The sequence below is a fragment of the Lagopus muta genome, chromosome 3 (genome assembly GCF_023343835.1).
Source record: "Lagopus muta isolate bLagMut1 chromosome 3, bLagMut1 primary, whole genome shotgun sequence".
Lineage (NCBI taxonomy): Eukaryota > Metazoa > Chordata > Aves > Galliformes > Phasianidae > Lagopus > Lagopus muta.
In genome coordinates this window covers 91652751-91674178 of record NC_064435.1, presented here as the reverse complement: position 1 = coordinate 91674178, position 21428 = coordinate 91652751, and the positions used below count along the sequence as shown (strand labels likewise).

The 21428-nt window shown below is 42.2% G+C and overlaps 1 protein-coding gene across 7 annotated transcripts in view; it reads right to left on the bottom strand.

Annotated features, from left to right (window-relative positions):
- TNS3 (tensin 3) overlaps positions 1-21428 on the bottom strand; it is a 216469-nt gene that overhangs the window by 93644 nt on the left and 101397 nt on the right. For all 7 annotated transcript variants that reach the window (XM_048940293.1, XM_048940294.1, XM_048940295.1 and 4 more), the window contains 3 exons: positions 21190-21231; positions 13288-13337; positions 8866-9046 (listed from right to left, as the gene is read on the bottom strand). In XM_048940293.1, coding sequence (XP_048796250.1) covers positions 8866-9046; positions 13288-13337; positions 21190-21231 — 273 coding nt within the window. The remainder of the gene's footprint in view (positions 1-8865; positions 9047-13287; positions 13338-21189; positions 21232-21428) is intronic.

The following is a 21428-nucleotide window of genomic DNA, read 5'->3' as shown; positions in this document are numbered from 1 at the left end:
TTAAAGAATCATGCAGTGTTAATCATAAAAGGTATACATCACTTTAACTGACCTCAAACCCTGAAAAAAAAGAAATCTTACAACATCCTTATTCAACAGGGAACAGAGTCTTTATTCCTGTACTCTGTCTGCATTTTAAACAGATTACTGCTGAAACAGGTAAAGAGTAAACCAAATTTGTGTATGCATGGCCATGTTATTTTGGTTCAGGAAGATGTATCAGCATTTGAAATTAAGGCTGTAGTTATTCTTCCAGAAATACCCAGTGTAATTTAGCAGGAATTAAACCAAAAATGCTTTCCACATGATTGTATAAGAGAGTCTTATTTTTAAAATACAAGGACTTTTAAAATGTGCATTTAAATGGTGTAAGAAATCAATTACCTAAAATTTTCAGAAAAGAAAATGGTGTGATTCGGTGAGAACTTTTCTATATCCATGTATCTTGGTATGTTTAAGATCAGTTTACAAATCACAATTGGTATTGGTCATCACTGTATCAGATGCCAAATTGAAATATGGGGACATAGCCAAGTTCCTGCAAAGCACAGAGCAGAGACCAAACTCAGATACTATAGTGGCACGTCAGAAGAAGGCACGGAACCAATGTTTCACATAAAGAAACAACAAAAAAAATGGCTATGGAATGTTTTCAAGAAAAGCATATGCAATAAATAGATGCAAGTGGAAGATTAATTGCATTCTTTTTAGCCCCTTTTTGTTTATTCAAGATACAGTTACTAATACTTTAGGAAGGAATTTTAAACACTAATCTTTAATTCTATGAAAAGTCCTAAAATTTAGGTCAATATCATCTAATAAATAAAAATGAAGTAATTAAAAGAAATGAGCAGAGCAAAATCAACTGCTCCATCCTATACACAGTGGAGAAGAAACATCCCCCAGTCTTGCACGTAATATGAAAGGTGTACTATGGTCGTTACAACTCTAAGTACCAGCAAGGCAAAAATTCACCAGTCTGGACCCATTTCAGTAAGGATAATGGACAGACAGAGCAAGCAAGCAAAACTGTTTTATCAGTCAGGAACAAATTTACGCACTGAAATCAGCAGAAGGCTGATGAGGGGTACACTGCAGGGCAAAGACACATATGGGCAAAACATGACATGAACTAAAATTAACATGAACAGCTCTAACTAGAAAAACTGCAGCACAGGTGAAAAGGTGGAGATCCTTCTACATTTTTACTTCAGTGTTTACTGGCCCTCAGAAATCCCAGACTCCAGAGGAAGGATGAATTCCTCTTGGTTGAGGAGGAGCTGGTCAAAGGTAATTTAGGCAAAATCAATGTCCACAAATCACAGAATCCTTAAAGTTGAAAGGGACCTTAAAAGGTCATCTAGTCAAACTCTCCTGCAACAAACAGGGACATCCACAGCTAGATCAGGTTGCCCAGAGCCTGATCCAGCCTCACCTTCAGAGTCTCCCATACTGAATCTCTGGACCACCTGTTTCAGTGCCTCACCACCCTCACTGTAAAAGACTTTTTACTTATATCTAAACTAAATCTATCCTCCTTGATACAATTTCCCTTTGTTCTATCATAACAGACCTTGCCAGAGACACTTGGCTGTCCCCTTCTTTCCTGTAGCTCACTATTAGATACTCTCAGGCTGCTATCAGGACACTATGGAGCCTTATCTTATCCAGGCTGAAAAGCCCCAGCTCTCCTCAACCTGTCCTCGTAGGAGAGGTGTTCCATCCCTTGGATCACTTTTGTGGCCCTCCTCCGGAAGAGCTTCACCATGTCTGCTTAGCTTCCGTACTGAGGACTCCACGTCTGGATACAGAATTCCAGGTGAGGCCAGATCAGCACGGAGTAGAGGGCAGGATCACCTCCCTCAATCTGCTGGCTATGCTTCTTTTGACGCAGCCCTGTATATGGTTGACACTGCTGACAGCTTCCAGGACACATTATTGACTCACGTCCAGCTTACCATTCACCAGTACCTCCAGGTCCTTTTTGGCATGGCTGCACCCAATCCTTTCAACCTCCAGCTTGTACTGGTTGCTGCAAACTTGCTGAGGGTGCACTCAACCCTGCTGTCAGCGTCACTGATGAAGATATTAATGATATTAATGAGTGTATGTCTCAGCACTGCTTCCTGGGGACACCACTCATCACTAATCTCCACCCAGACATTGGGCCATTGACCGCCACTCTCTGGGCTCAACCCTGCATCCAGTTCCTCATTCACTGAGCAGCCTGCCCATCAGGTTGTATCGCTCCAGTTTGGAGAGAAGGATGTTGTGAGGAACTGGGGCATAGGCCTTACTAAAGTCCGGACAGGTGACATCAGTGGCTCTTCCCTCATTCACTGATGCAGGTATGCCATCAGAGAAGGCCACCAGGTTGGTCAAGCAGGATTTGCCCTTGGTAAAGCCATGCTCATTCTCCCATATCTCTTCCCAGTCTTCCACGTGCTTAGCATAGCTTGCAGGAAGTTCCATGGTCTTTCCTGGTACAGAAGTGAGACTGAGAGGTCGGTAGTTCCCAGGGTCATCTTTTCTGCCCTTCTTAGAAATGGTGTGATGTTGCCTTTCTTCCAGTCACCAGGGACTTCACCTGATTGCCATGACTTTTCAAGTGTCATTGAGAGTGGCTTGGTGACTACATCAGCGAATTCCCTCAGGACTCTGGGACGCAGCTCATAGGGACCCATGGACTTGTGGGTCTTCAGGTTCCTCAGGTGGTCACAAAGTGGTTTTTGCTTACAGCAGGAGGGACGTTGCCACCCCAGTCCCCTCCTACCAAGCCACACGTCTGAGGGCTGTGTGACAAGCAGTTACCGCAGAAGACCAAGGCAAAAAAGAAGAGTTATTAAGTACGTCAGCCTTCTCCTTCTCTGTTGTTACTGGCTTGCCTGTGTCACTCACTGGCGGAGGGGGAGATGGAGGAGAGGTGGTATGCCCTCCTGGACTGTCCTTTTCTGGCAGAGATGCCTGTAAGAAGCCCTTCTTGTTCTTCTTGGCATCCCTTGCAGAGTGTAGCTCAAGCTAGGCCTTGGCTTTCCTGACCCCAACCCTACAGCCTAGCAGATTCCTCATGCTCTTCCCACAGTACCTGACCCTGTTTTCACTCCCTGTGCATTTTCTTCTTGGTCTTCAGATTGCCTACAGCTTGCCATGCCACTTTTCCAGCAGATGTCTGGTTGGTTGAAGGTTATATGCCACTGTCACACACAGTGAGGAAATTAATTCCTTAACTCAATGGATTGTGGCAGCCTGTTGACTAATGTGTTCTAATAAACCAGATATAACTCACACATACTAGTGTATGGAATTCTATGGAAGAGGTCCATAATTATATCAAAGAGCTAGCTATCATGGAAGACATCTATGAGGACACTTTTGAGAGTCCCAAGTGAGACAAATTCACTGCAGAGATGAGAGACTTAATTCCATGGCAAGCTTCTCCCCATCACTGTGGGACACTTACTGATCTTAAATCCTTTGGTGATTTCTGAGGCCACAATTCAACAGGACGCTTAATTAGTGGTCAACGTCAGAGAAACCAAGTGCCTAAGATCAAAGCACAATACTAGAGCAATATGGAAAAAGGAATACCATCCTCAGGAAGTACAAGTCTGAAGACAAACCTCCATCTGAGGATTCTGCAGTCAGGGCCTGTGAGAGTTCCTTGCAGGCAAATGTGGAATGATCTCATATGGGCTTAAGGTACAACTTAATAAGATTGATAAACAACCCAACCACGTCCTCCTAAACCTGTGGAGACAATCAGAAGAGAAACTATGGTTTACACCTTCCCCCACAAGACTGGAAGGTATCAGGACTACAGATAGGATTACTCCACAGGCACAGAAGCTGGAAGACATCATAATACCATTTAAGAACTGCCAGCCACGTCAGGGGAACCTGGGCAGCCACAGCTGGGCCTCCAGAATAATAAGACATAGGGATTTCTCAGTTCATGGCATGAAGGAGAGGCCAAGGTTCCCCAAGAAGTAGGGTCTCCAAAGGAGACCAGAGGCCCTACATTAAGGTGATAATATACTAGTTCTGAAAAAATGTACAAAGAATATTGGCTTTAGTAGACACAGGAGCTGAGCTGTCTATAGTTTATGGTGATTTGTCAAAGTCTTCCAGTATATGAGCCACTATAGGAGGATGTGGTGGAAAAATGATCCCTGAAATGCAAAGCAGGGATTAAAATTGGGTGTTGGATGTCTGCCTCCTCAAGAGTAAAAGTATCTACTTCACCAATAAAGGAGATAAATTTGGGCACAAATATATTGTGGGGACTGACTCACCAAACTTGTATCGGAGAGCTCAGGTTCCAAATTAGGAGAACTGTTGTCTGGACAGTACAGTCAATCCTATGGGGCTACCAACACACACACCCATTTGGGTGCCCCAGCCACACAGGATCACTAATATGAGACAGTATAGACTCCAGGAGGTCAGGAATAAATCACTTGAACAATACAAGAATTGGATAAGGTAGGAATCATAAGACAAGTACATAGGCCCTATAACTCCCCTATACAGCCAGTCCAGAAACGAGATGGGACCTGGCAAATGACAGTCTACTACTGAGAATTGCACCCCACCAGCAATTCAAATGGCGGTACCCAGTATCGCCACTCTCCTGGACACATCGAGTGTCAGAAACCTACCATTCTATTCTAGATCTAGCTAATGCATTCTTCAGTATCCTCAGGGCTTGAGAACAGCCCTGAGAAGGATTTGGAAGTGTAAACTGATGACATATTCTGCACAAGCTGGCAATGTGCACTCAGAAGACCAACTGTATCCTGGGTTGCATCAAGAGAAGTGTGACCAGCAGGCTGAGGGAGGTGATTTTGCCCCTCTCCTCTGCTCTTGTGAGACTCTACCTGGAGTATTGTGTCCAGTTCTGGGGCCCCCAACACAAGAAGGACATGGAGCTGCTGGAGCTGGTTCAGAGCAGAGCCACAAAGATGACCAGAGGGCTGGAACACTTTCTCTACAAGAACAGGCTGAGAAAGCTGGGGCTCTTCAGCCTTCAGAAGGGAAGGCTCTGGGTGGACCTCATAGCAGCCTTCCAGTATCTGAAGGGGGTAAAGGAATGCTATAGAGAGACTTTTTAGAAGGATGTGTAGCAAAAGGACAAGGGGAAATGGTTCTAAAATGGAAAAGGGTAGACTAGATAATAAGAAGAAATTCTTCACTGTGAGGGTGGTGAGACACTGGGACAGGTTGCCCTGAGAGGTTGTGGATGCCCCCTTCCTGGAATTATCAACGTCAGGCTGGATGGGGCTTTGAACAACCTGGTCTGGTGGGAGGTATGCCTGCCTATAGCAGGGGGGTTGGAACAAGATGATCTTAAAGGTCCCTTCCAACCCACACTTTTTGCAAAAGATGACAGAAGGACATATAACTGAAAACTATGGACTCTTTACAACACGATGGGCAAAACTGTATCTGTGCTGCCACATGAAATAATATCAGTTTTGTGGCACGCTACATCTCCGCAGTGACTATGATCATTAATTAGATAGTAAGGATAGCTTGACTGGTTCATGTTACGAATGGGCGGATTGTATGGAAACCATTAGGTCATGGCCTGAAACAGTGACTGAGCACCTGGTGAGGGGGTGAAACCAGCCCTGGGAGCACAGGTGAAAGCAATTCACCTCTGTGACTGGAAGGGATGGACGCAGAGTCTGTTCTTCACTAATCCCATTTAAGGGCTGGCATCCACAAGGGAAGCATCCCCTCACTCAGAAATCACCTCCTTTGGAGTATTTGGCAAGCCTTGATCCTTGGAAAGGCATAAGTGATTCCTTCTTTATTACTAGACTGTGACATCTGCCTTTATTGGGTGACACAAAAACAGTTTAAAGCAGCTTTATCTGCTACTGCCTATCTTTATACCATCCTACATCTCATCATGGGAAGGCTCACTACATCTCCCTGTCAAGGAGAAATCGTATTTAATCAACTTGGTAGCTTTCTGTGATGTCATCACCAGCTGGATAGATGAGAGGAGAGAGTGGATGTTATATAACCTGACTTCAGCAACGCTTTTGACAACTGTTGTCTCCCACAACATCCTTGTAATGAAGTTTAGGAAGGGCTGACTGGTAGAGCTCAGCTGGTCATGATCAATAGAGCAGAGTCTAGCTGGACACCTGTAATTAGCAGTGCTCCTCAATGGTCAGTACTGGGACTGGTCTTGTTCAATATCTTCAATCAGTGACCTGGATGAAGGGAAAGAGTCCACCCTCAGCAAGTTTGCTGATTATACAAAGCTGGGAGAAGAGGCTGATACACCAGATGGCTGTACTGCCATTCAGCGAGACCTGGACAGGCTGAAGAGTTGGGTGGGGAGAAACCTTGTGATGTTCAACAAGGACAAATACAGGGTCCTACCATCTGGAGAGGAATAAGTGCATGCATCAGTATAGGTTAGGGGCCGACCTGTTGGAAAGGAGCTCTGCTCTTAGGAAAAAGACCTAAAAGTCCTAGTGGGTAACAGGTTGACCATGAGCCAGCAGGGTGCCCTAGTGGCCAAGAACTCCAACTGTATCCCAGGTGTATTAAAAAAAGAGTGTGGCCAGCAAATCAACAAAGGTGATCTACCCCCCTGCTCTGACCTGATGAGAACACATCTGGAATACTGTGTCTAGTTCTGGGCTATGTGCACTGAAACAAGAGAGGGATCTTCTAGAAAGAGTCCAACGGATGGCCACAGAGATGATTAGGGGCCTTGAGCATCTCTCCTGTATGAAGAAAGGCTGAGAGATCTCATACTCCTGAGTCTGAAGAAGGCTAAGAGAGGATGTCATTAATGTTTACAGATATCTCAAGTGTGGAAGTCAAATTGATGGAGGCAGATCTTCTTGATGGCATGCAGCAATAGAACAAGAGGCAAGGGGCAAGAGTTGGAACACAGAAAGTTCCATGCAAACACGAGGAAGAACTTCTTTACTGCAAGAGTGACAGAACACTGGACAGGTTGCCCAGAGAGACAGAAGTCTCATTTTTTGCAGATTTCAAGACCTGTCAGAACAACTTTCTGTGCAACCTACTGCAGGGAATCTATTTCAGCAGAGGCGCTGCACTTGATGCATCTCCAAAGGTCCCTTCCAACCCCTCCTATTCTGTGATTCTATAAAAACTGCGGTGTAGCCAATGTATTTTTTTCTTCTTACAAACAGTAGAAGTGGGTTTGGAGCTCATTTTCCTTTTACAGAAGAACTGATTATTAATTTAGTCTACAGTATTTACCATCTGGTTCTTAATAACTTGGACATAAATAGGTCACTGCTCACAAACTTCTCAGTATGCTCCTACGTACACATGCCTAACTAGCTTCCTCTTCCTCTTTCCTCTTTCTGTCTATGAGCCACAGCAGAAACAATTAACAGATAAATAAATCTGGAGGAGTATAGCAAGACAAGAAATTACGAATACTGATATATTTTCTGCTAGCTGAAGCCCTGATCAAGTGAAAGCATAAAACTATTCTAATTGGCTTTAGTAGAACTTCTCAATTGCAGGGTTTCTGTTGTTGTTTGTGGTTGCTTTGTGCGGTTTTGGTTTGGGTTTTTTTTTCCCCTGCTACTACACACATGCCTCTCAAACAAACTGAAGGCATCTCTGAAACATGAGAAACAACAGATACAGTATAAAAATTAGCTCTCCAGCTCTAAAACTTGGCTATAATTCGCTTGGCTATTCTGAGAATTTGCAAAAACCTACTTAACAATTAAACTTTCTTTCGACCAATCTAGCAGAATGCCAAAGTACTGCCTGTAATATACAAATATTTTTAATAAATTGTAATATAAATATAAAATATAAAAAAATAAGCAGATTGTAGTCCCACTGAGAGAAAGGGCATCTTCTCATCCTAAAAAAAGACTTACAATACAAACATCAAGATTTTATAATACTAACAGGTATAACTACTCCAGGTGTATCTTCAGGAAAATAGCTGACTCACAATGCATCTATGTCACCCAGTTTCTGAGCAAAAGACTGCATATCTAAATAAGTAGGTAGAATCACACTACAAACTTACTTTTACAATAAGTTTATGCTACTGAAGCTGTGAATTTGATTCTAGTAACTTACATGCCACGATTAAAATACAATTAATAGGAGAAGAAAAATGACTAAAATCCTGGCCTTGTTTAAAATACATGTTCTCAAAACAAGCAAGTATAATAAACGTATTTTAGGCTACAGATGTATTAGGCAGAAAACAGTGTATGAAAGTAAGTTCAGATCATCATCCAAAATAATACTCTGCATGCAGAGCTCCTCTGAGATTTGCTCACAGCCTAATTTTGTACAGAAAAAGAAACAGCAGGAAGAAAATCAAGTTAATGAGAAAAAGCTAGACAGAACACTGTATACTGGACAAATACAGTAACCCTAATTTTCTTTGTTACAGTTTGACAACACACACAAGCAGAGACAACCCAAGCACCATCACCGGAGACCATGAGATGCCTAAGCCAAGTACCCAGATTTAGCTGATTGCTTAAAAAAAAAAAAAGCATTCCACACACTGCAGCATATGGATCTTTTGAAAGTATGCTTTGGACAAGTCAGTGCAATTGTTCTACAGCATTTGATTACCTACTATACAAACAGTGACTGCAAGGGATTGCAGTGACGGTGTTTTTAATATCTGTCTTACCTAATAGCTTAAAACATTACCAAAAATCCAGTTCTGGCTTACAAAACTCTAAAGGTTTCTATGATTCTATGACAGGTGGACCAACAACATTTTAGGTAAGTGATTTATAGTTTATAGCAGTACTCGTGACCCTACAAGTGGTCTTCCTGCAAGGCAGAAGAAGATGCAGCACAAAAAACTGATACACATACCAGGTAATTATTCCCATGTTTGGATTTGAGCATTCGTGTTACATCTTGTAGGTTGTGGAGGTAAGTTTCCTCAGAACTGTCAGCAGGGAAGGATACAGCAATGATCCGTTCTGTGATGTAAGTGAGGTCAAGTTCATAGCCTTCCTCCATAATGTGATCAAAGTCTGCACTTTGGCACTTTCTGTGAAGAAATTAAATGAGGCAGTTCAGAACAAAGCAGCAGAGGACAGATAGTATATTAATGAGAAGAACTGCAACTTGAACTCATACCATCAGCATCTGATGTCTTTCAGAATTTACACTGAAAATAAAAGATTACTGAATACCATGAAGCTCAAATTCTTCAGTATGTAAATGAAGTAGCAAAATACCAGAGTTCTTCACATTAAAAATAGAATGGAAAAAAACCTCTGCAATCAATAATATAGAAAAGCAATATGGTTAATGCAAGCAATTTTTATAAACTCCAGCACAAAAAAAAGTAGGAGTTGAAAAACAGAAACAAAACCAAAAAGCCCACAGTATACGAACATGATTGCATGTATCTCTCCTTCTATAGAACTCTACAAATGCTTTCTGAACTGGTAGATTTACTGGTTGTCTATAAAACACTGCAGACAGACTCCATCTGTCCTCGGTACTAGGGAAAGTTATGGAGCAAATCATCTTGGATGAGATTGCACAGCGTGTGCATGGTGTCCAGGGGATCAGGCCCAGCCAGCACAGGTTCGTGAAAGGTAGGTCGTGCTTGACCAACCTCATCTCCTTCTATGACTGGGTGACCAGTCTGGTAGATGAGGGAAGGGCTATTGATGTAGTCTGCCTAGACTTCAGCACAGCCTTAGACACGGTCCCTCACAGTATTCTCCTGGGGAAACTGGCTGCCCGTGGCCTGAACAGGTACACTCTTGTTTGGGTAAGGAACTGGCTGAGGGCCGTGCCCAGCGGGTCGTGGTGAACAGAATTAAGTCCAGCTGGCAACCTGTTTCAAGTGGTGTCCCCCAGGGCTCAGTGCTGGGGCCATCTTGTTCAATATCTTTACTGATGAGCTAGATGAGGGCACTGAGTGCATGCTCAATAAGTTTGCAGATGACACCAAGCTGGGAGGTGGTGCTGATCTGCCTGAGGGTAGCGAGGCCCTTCAGAGGGATTTAGATAAGCTGGATCGCTGGGCTGAGGTGAATGGGATGAGGTTCAACAAGGCCAAGTGCCGGGTGCTGCACTTTGGGCACAATAACCCCATGCAGAGTTATAGGCTTCGGGATGAGTGGCTGGATGAGTGTGAAGAGGAAAGGGACCTGGGGGTGTTGGTTGATGCTCGGCTGAACATGAGCTGACAGTGTGCCCAGGTGGCCAAGAGGACCAACGGCATCCTGGCCTGCATTAGAAATGGTGTGGCCAGCAGGAGTAGGGAGGTGAGCATCCCCTGTACTCAGCACTGGTGAGGCCAAAAGGAAAGATATTGAGGTCCTGGAGCGTGTCCAGAGAAGGGCAACAAAACTGGTGAGGGGTCTGGAGCACAAGTCTTACGAGGAGCAGCTGAGGGAGCTGGGAATGTTTAGTCTGGAGAAGGAGGCTCAGGGGAGACCTCACTACACTCTGCAACCTCCTGAAGAGAGGTTGTGGTGAAGAGGGATTTGGCCTCTTCTCCCAGGCAACGAGCAGGACATGGGGTAATGGCCGCAAGTTTTATCAGAGGAGGTTTAGATTAGACATAAGGAAGAATTTTCTCTCTCAGAGAGTGGTCAGGCACTGGAATGGCTGCCCAGGGAGGTGGTGGAGTCGCCGTCCCTGGCAGTGTTCAAGAGGCGTCTGGATGACGTGCTGCGTGATGTGGTTTAGTGCTTGTGGTGGCAGTGGTGATGAGGAGACGGTTGGACTCGATGATCTTACAGGTCGTTTCCAACCTTGTGATTCTATGATTCTATGATCTTGAAATCTGCTCTGAGTAACACTTGGTGGTGGATCTAAAACTAGCCCCCAAACTGTAACACACTCTAATCTAATGCAATTAATCTCACAGGGTTAGTCAGTCTGCTACTTTTCCAGGTTGTGTAAAAACAGGCACCTTACCTGATCCTTCTTAATAAAATAATCAGAAAATGACAGTCATAAATTAGGTTTGAATGGGGAAGGGAATAAAAATGGACCTGCTATGATGAGCTTAGGAGCAGCACTCCAGAGTCAGGGGTGAGACCAATAGCCCAGATGAAGTGCATCTACACTAACGCACACATGGGCAATGAACAAGAGGAGTTCAAAGTCATGGTGCAACAGGAGAACTATGACTCAACTGCCATCACTGTAACATGGTGGAATCATTCTCAGGATTGGGGTGCTGCAATGGAGGGCTATAAGCTCTTTAGAAGAGATAGGCAAGGAAAGAGGGGCAGTGGGGTGGCTCTCCATGTCAGAGAGCGTGTCAACTGAATAGAGCTCAATACTGGAAACTATAACATAGAGTCATTATGGGTGAGGGTAAGGGAAACGCCAACAAAGCTGACATTCACAATGACTCGACTGACATCCTAGTAGGAGTTTGTTATAGACCACTCAACCAGGACAAAGAGACAACATGTTCTTTCTATAGGCAGCTTGCAGAAGTCACGTCAGTAGTGCTGGTTCTTGTGAGGGAGTTCAACTCACTCAGCATCTGCTGGAAATACAGCACAGAGAAAGCAGTCTAGGAAGTTCTTGGAGTGCACAGAAGAGGACTTCCTGATACAGATGGTAAGAGAGCCTACTAGAGAAACACTCTGTTAGATCTGCTGTCTACAGAGAAGGAATGGTCGGAGATGCGGTGGCTGGAAGCTGTCTTGGGCACAGCGACTATAAAATTAGGGTCAGAAAAAATGGTACCCTGGAATTCTGGAGGGTACACTTCTGTTTAGAACAGATAAGAGAATCCCTTGGGAGTCAGTCCTGAAAGGCAAAGAGGTAGAGGATGGCTGAACACTGTTCAAGAAGAAATCTTAAAGGCACAGGAACAGGCTATCCCCATGAGCCATAAGATGAGTGGTGAGGAAGACAACTGGCCTGGCAGAACAGGGAGCTTTTGCTGAGACTTAGGGGAAAAAAAAAAAAAAAAAAAAAAAAGTATATGATTTTTGGAAGAAGAGTCAGGCAACCTGGGAAGAGTATAAGGATGCCATTAGGATATGCTGAGGGAGAATTATTAAGCAGAAGGCTAGCAAGAACTTCATCTGGCCACCACTGTTAAAGACGAGAAAAAAACGTTTTTACAAATATATTAACAGCAAGAGGGGAGCCAAGGAGAATCTCCTGTGTTTATTGGATGCAGCAAGGAACACTGTCACTGGGGACAAAGAAAAGTCTGTTGTTCTCAATACCTTCTTTATTTCCATCTTTAACAATTACACCACTTATTCCCAGGGTGCTCAGCCTCTTGAGCTGGAACACTAGGACAGGGAGCAGAATATCCACAACTTAGGAGGAATCAGCGAGCTGATACTCCAACTGGGCTGTCACATGTCCATGGGGATGGACAGAATCCACCCAGAGGTACTGAGGGAGCTGGCAGAGGTGACTGCTAAACCACTTTCCATCATTTATCAGCAATTTAAGTCAACTGGGGGCAAAAATGGACCTGGGGGTCTTAGCTGACAGCCAACTGAACATGAGCCCGCAACATGCCCAGGCGACCAAGAAGGTCAATGCTGTCCTGGCTTGTATCAGAAACAGTGTAGTCAGAAGGACTTGAAACTAGTGAGGCCACTCCGTAAGTATCGCGTTCAGTTTTGGGTCCCTGACTACAAGAAAGACACTGAGGCTCTAGAGCATGACCAGAGAAGGGTAACAAACCTGGTTAAGGGTCTGGAACACAAGTCTTATGAAGAGAGGCTGAGGGAACTGGGATTGTTTAGTCTGGAGAAGAGGACGCTTAGAAGATCTTATCTCTCTCTATAAGTACCTGAAATGATGCTGTAGCAAAGTGGGGATCAGCCTCTTTTTCCAAGTAACTAGAGATAGAACAAGAGGGAATGGCCTCACACTGCACCGGGGTGGTTGGATATTAGGAGAAATTTATTCTCAGAAAGAGTGCTGAGATACTGGAAAAGGCTGCCCAAGGAGGTGGTGGAGCCACCATCTCTGGAGGTGTTCAAAAAGGACAGATGTCACACTGAGAGCCATGGTCTAGAGTAACTAAGGCATAGCTTGATGGTTGGTCGAAAACATCTTAATGTTTAATGTCTTTCCAATCTTAATGATCCTATGAAAAGGCAAAAGTAAGCTCTTCATGTACGCCCAGTTCTTTTCGCAGAGGACTGTAAAAATGTTCTTTGCACAGCAGAATATGTCTTGCAGAAGACTGTTCTTAAAAATCTAAACCACAAATAACAAAAGCTAAAACATGACAGCAATATGTGACATTATCACACCAAATATTAAAGAAATACCTACTGTGATCCTTTGTCACAACCGAAAGAGTTCTTCAAAACACTGCAGGAATTCTGGAACAAATAAAATAGATCAATACAGTCACTTTCTTGTTGTGTTTTTACATCCATGTTAACCCAACTTTATTATGATCTTACTGTGGAAAATTATAACAATAATAGAGAGCAACATTTTCTTAAGTTTTAACCACAACTGTAAACAGTCTGAGCTTATGACCAGTTTATGTCCAGCTCTTCATGCAGAACATATCTGGAGTCACTACTGTCAGAACGTACTGGCTGTCTAACACAGTTAAAGTCTCGTGTGCTTTCCATGGTACCTCTGCACTACGATGAGAACAGACGTTCAGTGGATTTCTGAGAAACTGGAGCTTGTATTTCTGTGTAAACCCATTAAGCTGCTATTGTGAAAATACTAGAAAACATACTCAATTTATTCCACTATCGGTACTGCAAGTCTGAGCGGAAGAAACAGAATAAATGATTTTGCTTTGTGAGAATTTACTGTGCTATTTCTGTAATCTCTTTTCTTCAGTAATAGCAAACATGTATTAGAGTGCCATAATTTTCTCCCACATGAACCTTATTAATAGCATTTCTCTAATTAAATTTTGGCTGTCTCAGAATTAAGTATTAATGTGATAGTCACCTAAGCTCCCTTTGCACATGATGGAGAGAAATGAAGACACCCAGAGGGACAGGATTACTTATATAGTATAATTTTTAGGGAAAAAAAAAAAGATAGCTGTTGCTGCACTAGCATTAAATAAAAGCAGAGAAGATACTTAACATGTAGACATCTTTTTATACAGAAAATCAGAAATTCATTTTAATATCAAACATCAGTAACTTCATTAGGAGAAAGACTTCATTATCTTCCTCCTCTGAATTTATATTTAGTACACAGAAGAATGCACAGACAAGATTACACACAGGAAGTGAAAAAGCTGGAACACTAATAAACTACCTATTTTGGCTACACGTACAATGTATTTCCAAACCAAGTGACTTCTGCCAGGCTTTAAAACTTTCTACTCAATGGTCTAAAGCTAGGACACAGCCAAGCACATGACTAGCATGTCCCCTCCCAGAATTTCTGGGTGTCAGCTGTTTCTGTCGGTTCTAAACAAGTGCATCTGATGGCATAAGGTGCACCTCACTGAAGTGCTTGGTTCCAGTTCCATGAGTTCCTCTTAAGTAGAACTACAAAAAACAGGAAAATTTTGTGGTATTTTCAGCTGCTTTTTATTCAATCCTTTCTTAGGATCTCAAAGACTGCAGGTAATACTCCATGGGTGCTACAGTAAGTAAATAACTATAATAAGTTTTTACAGCATTCCTCACAAAAGGAAACTCTGTAATCTGTACAGAACAGAAAGGCACAGGGAAGACCATGCATAAAGGGAAAATCATCCCCATCCATGGGCAGCCATTTAAGACAGCAACTGCAGGCTGGTACTCCCCAGAAATGGATGATTTTGAAGAAAATCTTGTGAAACTAGACCTGATTTTCATTTAGTGCTGAGATATAACAGGGAACAAAAAATAATGGCTCAAAATGGGCTGTTTAATTACACTGTGATAACAAAATTGCAGTAGTAATTAGAATACATCCAGTGGAAACAGTACTTTGCTAGTTGCCAATAGGATAGAATACCCAGATACTGTTCTTCCTTTGAGTTTCTCACACAGCTCTTTTCTCCTGTTTCAAGGGAATTGCCTGGCAATGCAAACAGTATATCAGTCACCTGAGAGGCAGATTTCTGAATGCAGATAACTTTAATTTACCTACAAACTCACTGTTAAGGATTTTTAGGTATATAGACACCCAGATAAAATCCAATTATATAAAAAATATCCCTAAGTAACAAAAGAGAGTTATTTGGCCATATAATTTTAGCTACAGTCTTTCCACAAAAGCCAGGGGTGAAGCAATTGCTTTTCAAGTGACAACTGTCTTCTCTCTAGATACAGAATCATGTCACTGAGCAACAGTTTCAGTGGGTCCTGTCTCATTGCCCTTTCCCTGTGAAAACTCAAGTCACGCAGCTCTTTATTTTCACAGCCTTCTTACTGATCCTTTTATCCTTTTGGCTCCAATTTGTTGTTCTACCCACTTCGGAGTACTGCAGAAAAGGCAGGACAATGAACTACACCAATCATTCAGGTGTTTCATGATGATGACTCCTACTGAAACAGCTAAAAAAAACAGCTGCAGTAAAACATAAGCTTCTATTTCTTGGATGAGAACCAAAATTTGCATAATCTTTTGGTGCCTGTTTTTAGACTGATTTCTAATGTGATAAGGAAAAAATGTGCACTGTGAATATAAATGTCTTTCTGTTACTGTATATCTATTTTTACAGAAAATATTAAAATATATAAATAAAACTGCTTTGGAGTTGACTCTCCAGAACTTTTATCATCACTTCTACTACAAGTTGCAATTTGTTTAGTAGCACTCTCTGTTTTCATTCTGTACACTGAACCTGTAAAAATAGCTATCTGCTCCCTGGTGTATAGCAACAGTAAAAGCAAAGAAAGATGTGCCCCCTGCAAGGACGGCAGAAAGGACAATCCAAGCAACTACTGACCCACCACCTTTCCTCACCTCTGTGCTAGGGAAGATCATGGATCATGTCCTCCTGGAAGCTATGCACATGAAAAATGGGAGGCAGACCAAGTTCTGCCTGACCAACACCAGCGGCCTACTATGATGGTGTAACTGTGTCACTGGACAAGGGAAGAGCCACTGCTATCACTTATCTGGACTTCAGTAAGGCCTCTGACACAGTCCCCCCACAATATCCTTCTCTCCAAATTGAAAAGACATTGATTCAACAGGTGGACTAGTTCAGTGGATGAGGAACAGGCTGAGAGATTGTGCCCAAAGAATGGTGGGAAAAGGCTCTACGTTCAGACAGTTCAGTGGTGATGTCTCTCAGGGGTCAGCACTGGGATGCTCTTCAATATTTTCATCACTGACATAACAGTGGAATTAAGTACACCCTCACCTCTGGGATGCCACACAGAGAGATTTAGACAGGTTTGACCAAAGGGCCCAGAAGAACCTCACGAGGTTCAACAAATCCAGAAGCAAGGTCTTGTACTTCGGTTGCGGCAACCCCCATTATAAGCTGGGGATGAAAGGGTGGAGCACAGCTCTGCCAATTAGAAACTAGGGGTACTGGTGGATGGGAAGCTGAACATGAGCCAGCAGTGTTTCCTTGCAGCCCAAAAATACAGCCACAACCTGTGCTGCCTCAACAGCAGCATGGCCAGCAGATCAAGAGAGGCGATCCTGCTCCTCTACTCTAAACTAGTGAGACCCCACCTGGAGTACTGCATCCATGTGTTGAGTCCTCAGTAAAGGAGAGAAAGAACCTGCTGCAGCCTGTCCTGACAAGGGCTATAAAAATGATTGAAGGGATGGAACATCTCTCCTGCGAGGCTGTTCAGACTGGAGATAAGAAGGTTCCAGAGAGACCTGATAGCAGCCTGTCAAGATCTAAAGGGCAGCTGTAAGAAAGAAGGGACAGATTCTGATTCTTTGATACAGTTAAGGGGGAATAGTTTTAAACTGTAAGAGGGAAGATTCAAACTGGATATAAGAAAAACATTTTTTACAATAAAGTTAGTGAAGCACTGGAGCAGTTTGTCCAGAGGTGATGGATGCCCTGTCCTGGGAACATTCAAGTTCACACTGCACCAGGCTCTGAGCAACCTGACCTAGCTGTAGTTGTCCCAGTTCATTGCAAGAGAGTTGTACTAAAAGACTTGTAAAGCTCCTTTCCAACTCAATTCTATAATTTGATGAAGTAACAGTGACTACAGAATTTACAAATCCCAGCTTGATGTCATCCTGGTAAGACCAGCCTGACCTCTAGTTGCTAGCAAAGCTGCTTCCATGATTCTTCCCTAAAAAATATAACCAAGACAGGCCAGGCTGTCCTGTACAAGTGAATTGTAGAGCTCTGTCGTTTAGTTCTGGGGCACTTACATTTGGGGATTCATCTGCCAATCTGATTGGGACAGCAAAAAATCAAGCAAGGCAGAAAGATCATTTTCCAACTCACTCAGACTCAGAAGAGCACCTATGCCCAAACCTTAAAAGCTTCTTAGACATCTGGGTGTTCAACCCACTTCCTCTTTGCCTCTTTAAATAACTGAAGTTTGTAATTAAGAAAAGGCCCGTAACAGTTTTATTCTACTAAGGGTCCTTAAACAAGAATACTGAATGTGCTCAAAGTCCATACTTAAGAATGGAATATAGTTAATGCTTAGTTAAGCAAAGAAATTCACCAACACTTCAACGCTGTCATTAAGGGAAGCAGATAAGCAGATCAGAAGAAAGCTAGCAATCACATGGTGTTTACTCCATCTCCGAGGCAGTGTGACACTGGAAGTACAGAAAAAGCCATTCTTGTTCCACTGAAAATGCATTCAGGGATTATTACTTTTTTAAATAAAGACAGACCATGTTGCTATTTCAATCATCTCTCCTCAGATTAATATAAAGCTGCAGCAAAGATGACTTTTATACAATTCGTAAGAAATCTTTTCACTTGCATACAAATGGTGGAAGAGATAGCAGAAAGGACAGTAAAAGCTACTGTGAAAGCCTTATCCAGCTAGATTCTTTCTAAACAGAACAAAGTCCCCAGGAAAGTAAAAGCCCAAGTAGCATGATGAGCTTTGCATATTGCTACCATCCCTTTTCCGTACGTAAACTTCTACCTAAGGCACAGCTCTTATCTTACAGCTGCTTCACACAGCTCCGTACAAGAGCAGAGTTGCACTGGAAAACTTACTATGTCTGTATTGAAGTGTTATCATATTAAGGATTATGTAAGGAATTTAAACTAAAACAACTTACATGCACTACCTGTGGTTGCAGTACAGTTTCCTAACCACTTCAAAGATCTGAATGAGTTTTCTGATGAATACTACCCACAGGCAATTAAACTAAGCACAGAAGATGCAGTAGGACACAAGAATATCCACATCAATTCACACCAAATGCATTAAGGAAGAGCTCTGTACAAGTCCTGTACAGCACGACTTTGTAACACCTAACCCAAAATTCCGCTGTGTATAAACTTGATTTCCTCACTCTGTAAAAACAACAGTGATGTCCACAGTGGAAAGAAAATAACATGGTGGCAAAAAGGAAGACTTCAGAAGAAGATCCCTTGAGTTTCTGTCTGACTTAGTTGAAGATGCAAACTGAAACAAACTTTCATCCCAGATTTAGCCCCTTACTAAGAGGTAACTACATGTACTGATGCACTTAATTCTTGGAAAGAAAGAAACAAAACCAAAACTTAAAATAAGAAGCCTCATTTATTTGGTTCTAATATGTTCACATTAAAATGCAATAAAATGTTGGTTCTGACACTGTATAGAACTCAAGCAAATTCTCTATGTTGATGATTACACAGCTTTCATGCAAAGCAACAGCGGCTGATGTGAGAAACATTCTTTTGTAGCCACATCGGTGGGTGAAAGCAATAGTTTTTCCTCTCCTGGACCAGACATTATAGAACAAGATGGAAAGGAGATGGAAGAAGAGAGAAGAAATCCCAGAGCAAAAAAATATATATATTCAGCCAAGTTAAATCAATCTCTTCCAATTTTGTGAAGAAAACAAAAGGAGAACAAGAGTATATGATGGTTTCACACTAAGCTCCACCACACTTCTCTTTCGATCCCCCTCCTCAGAACATCACAAGGAGAACATATGATGAATAAAGGCTCAAAGGTTGAGGTAAGTACAGGGAGATCACTCACCAATTACCATCACAGACAAGAAAGACTTTGCATGGGGAGATCAATGCAATTTATTGCCAAATAATAACAGACTAGCAATTTATTGCCAAATAATAACAGACTAGACTATAGATTGGAACAGTGAGGACTCAAAGCAATTTGAAACACCTTCCTTCATCATCCATCTATTCTACCTCCTTCAAGCGGTGCAAGGGAACAGGGAATGGAAACTGCTGTCAGTTCATAACACTTCAGCTCTGCTATTCCTTCATCTTTACTCTCATCCCCTGCTCCATCGTGGGATTCATCCCACGGGATGCTGTCCCTCCCAAACAGATCCAATGGGGGCTTCCCACAGTTTTTCAAGAACTGCTGCAATGTGGGTTTGTATCACAGGCCCATCCTTCAGGAGCAGACTGACAGGTCTGAGACTTCCTGCTCCACCACATGCTCCTCTCTACTGGCTGCAGCTCTAGGGCCTGCTCCTGGCTCATCCAGGCAGTAGCTACATCTAGCCCTACTGTCCGTAGACACCACTTTCTTATGAATCCCACAGTCTTCCAGCTTTATACATCTCCTGTTTTCCCAAACAAGGATAGTCATTCCTAGTGCATTAGTTGGTAACTCTCTTCTCTTCTCCTACAACCTGCTCACATGCATCCACGTTCTGAGTACCAGTCTGTGGGAAGTAGCTAGTAAATATTTCAGGCACTGTATCAATAGAGCAATATTAACCAGTGCAAAATACACTAGATGAGAATGAGAATGCACAGCTGAAAAAAATGCCAACAGCCTACCAGTAAGACTGTCTTCTAAGTGGCTGGCTGTGCATGAGCTACAGAAAAAAGAAAAAAATCCCTGAGAGAAGATGCATCTTGGCTTGTCTAATAAGTTATCAGTATAAAGTGAAAAGCCTCCAGCTCTTTCAGATGTAACAGAAGAAAACTAAAAGTTCTCAATTAACAGAAAATCGTCTGTAATTATCTTCCTCGCAGTAAGTTCACTAGAAATCTGTGGGCACTATTATAGATGCAACTAAAGAGATGGCCTGAGTTGTAGAAAAAACATCATTGCTACCCCAAGAAAACAAACTGTACCCCTAATAAAGAAACCTCTGTGAAAGCCTCCTGCCTATATACATATGCAGCCAAGGATCAGAACTCTTAACATTCTGCAACTGACACCAGAAGAAGCTGCAGTGCTGAACTACAGACAACAATGGAAAACAAAAGCAACGTACACAAGACGACATCACGAAACAGATGTTCATTTACTGCAATAGAGCTGTTCTGAATGGAATAATGAATTGGTGAAGACCATGCTTTCAAGTCTTTCCTTCTGCTTCTTTTAAATGTCAATTTCATCTATACAGAGGTGAATCAAATACCTGCACCACAGAGTTAACTATACATACCTCCCACAACTTATTTCAGCATCAAAGAAACTTGACATCTCTAATGAAATGACAAAGGATCCCAAACATTCTTTTGTTCTTTCCTTGTTTTACTTATTTCAGAGACTGTGATAGAAGTATATTTATAAGTGCTATCAGTATGGAAATATGCAATACTTCCCATTTGCAGAAATTTCTACATCACTTAGCAGATCAAAATCTACTGCACTAAATGCATTTACTACCACTTGTACCATTAACGCTACAGCAGCAATGATAACAAAGAGCTGGGAAGGGATATTTCATTTGTTTTGTGAGTAACTCAGCACACTTGGACAAATTAAGGCAAAAGGATAGCATACTGACCACAACACAAAAACTTACACTTTTCTTGCTAAAAAAAAACCTGTCTGGAACATCTTTGTCCTTTGAATGCAATCAGTCTACAAAAATTTTAATATTTCTCTTTAATTCTCCACTACTTGACTTCAGAATAAGGAAGAGTCCATTTCACTGTATCTGGACAAAAGGGAGGGGAATGGGAAGGTGGGCACGACACTACGCAGCTAGGAATCCTAATCAAATACAATTTCACACAGTGCAGAAACCAAAGTTTGTGCACTGAAAAAGGCTATCAAAGATTTTGTGAGGATGTAATAAAAAGGAACAACCACAGAAAAGACTATAAGTAAACAAATCAGGCCAAGTAAAGGAAAAATAAATAAATAAAATGCAATTACTTACGGTTCTGGTTACATGATTTTCAAAGGCTTCCAAGTTATTTGCCTGCAAATGAGAAAAACAAACTTCATTTTTCCAGCTAATGTAAACATGTGCTAAGGAAGCCCATCTAGTGTATTCAAACAACAAATGAAACAATGTGTTCAGAAGTACACATATGTTCTACAGTATTAATAATCCAACTAACTCTCAAACACATACAGAACACAAATTGGTTTTACATTGTCACTCCCTGAATTCAC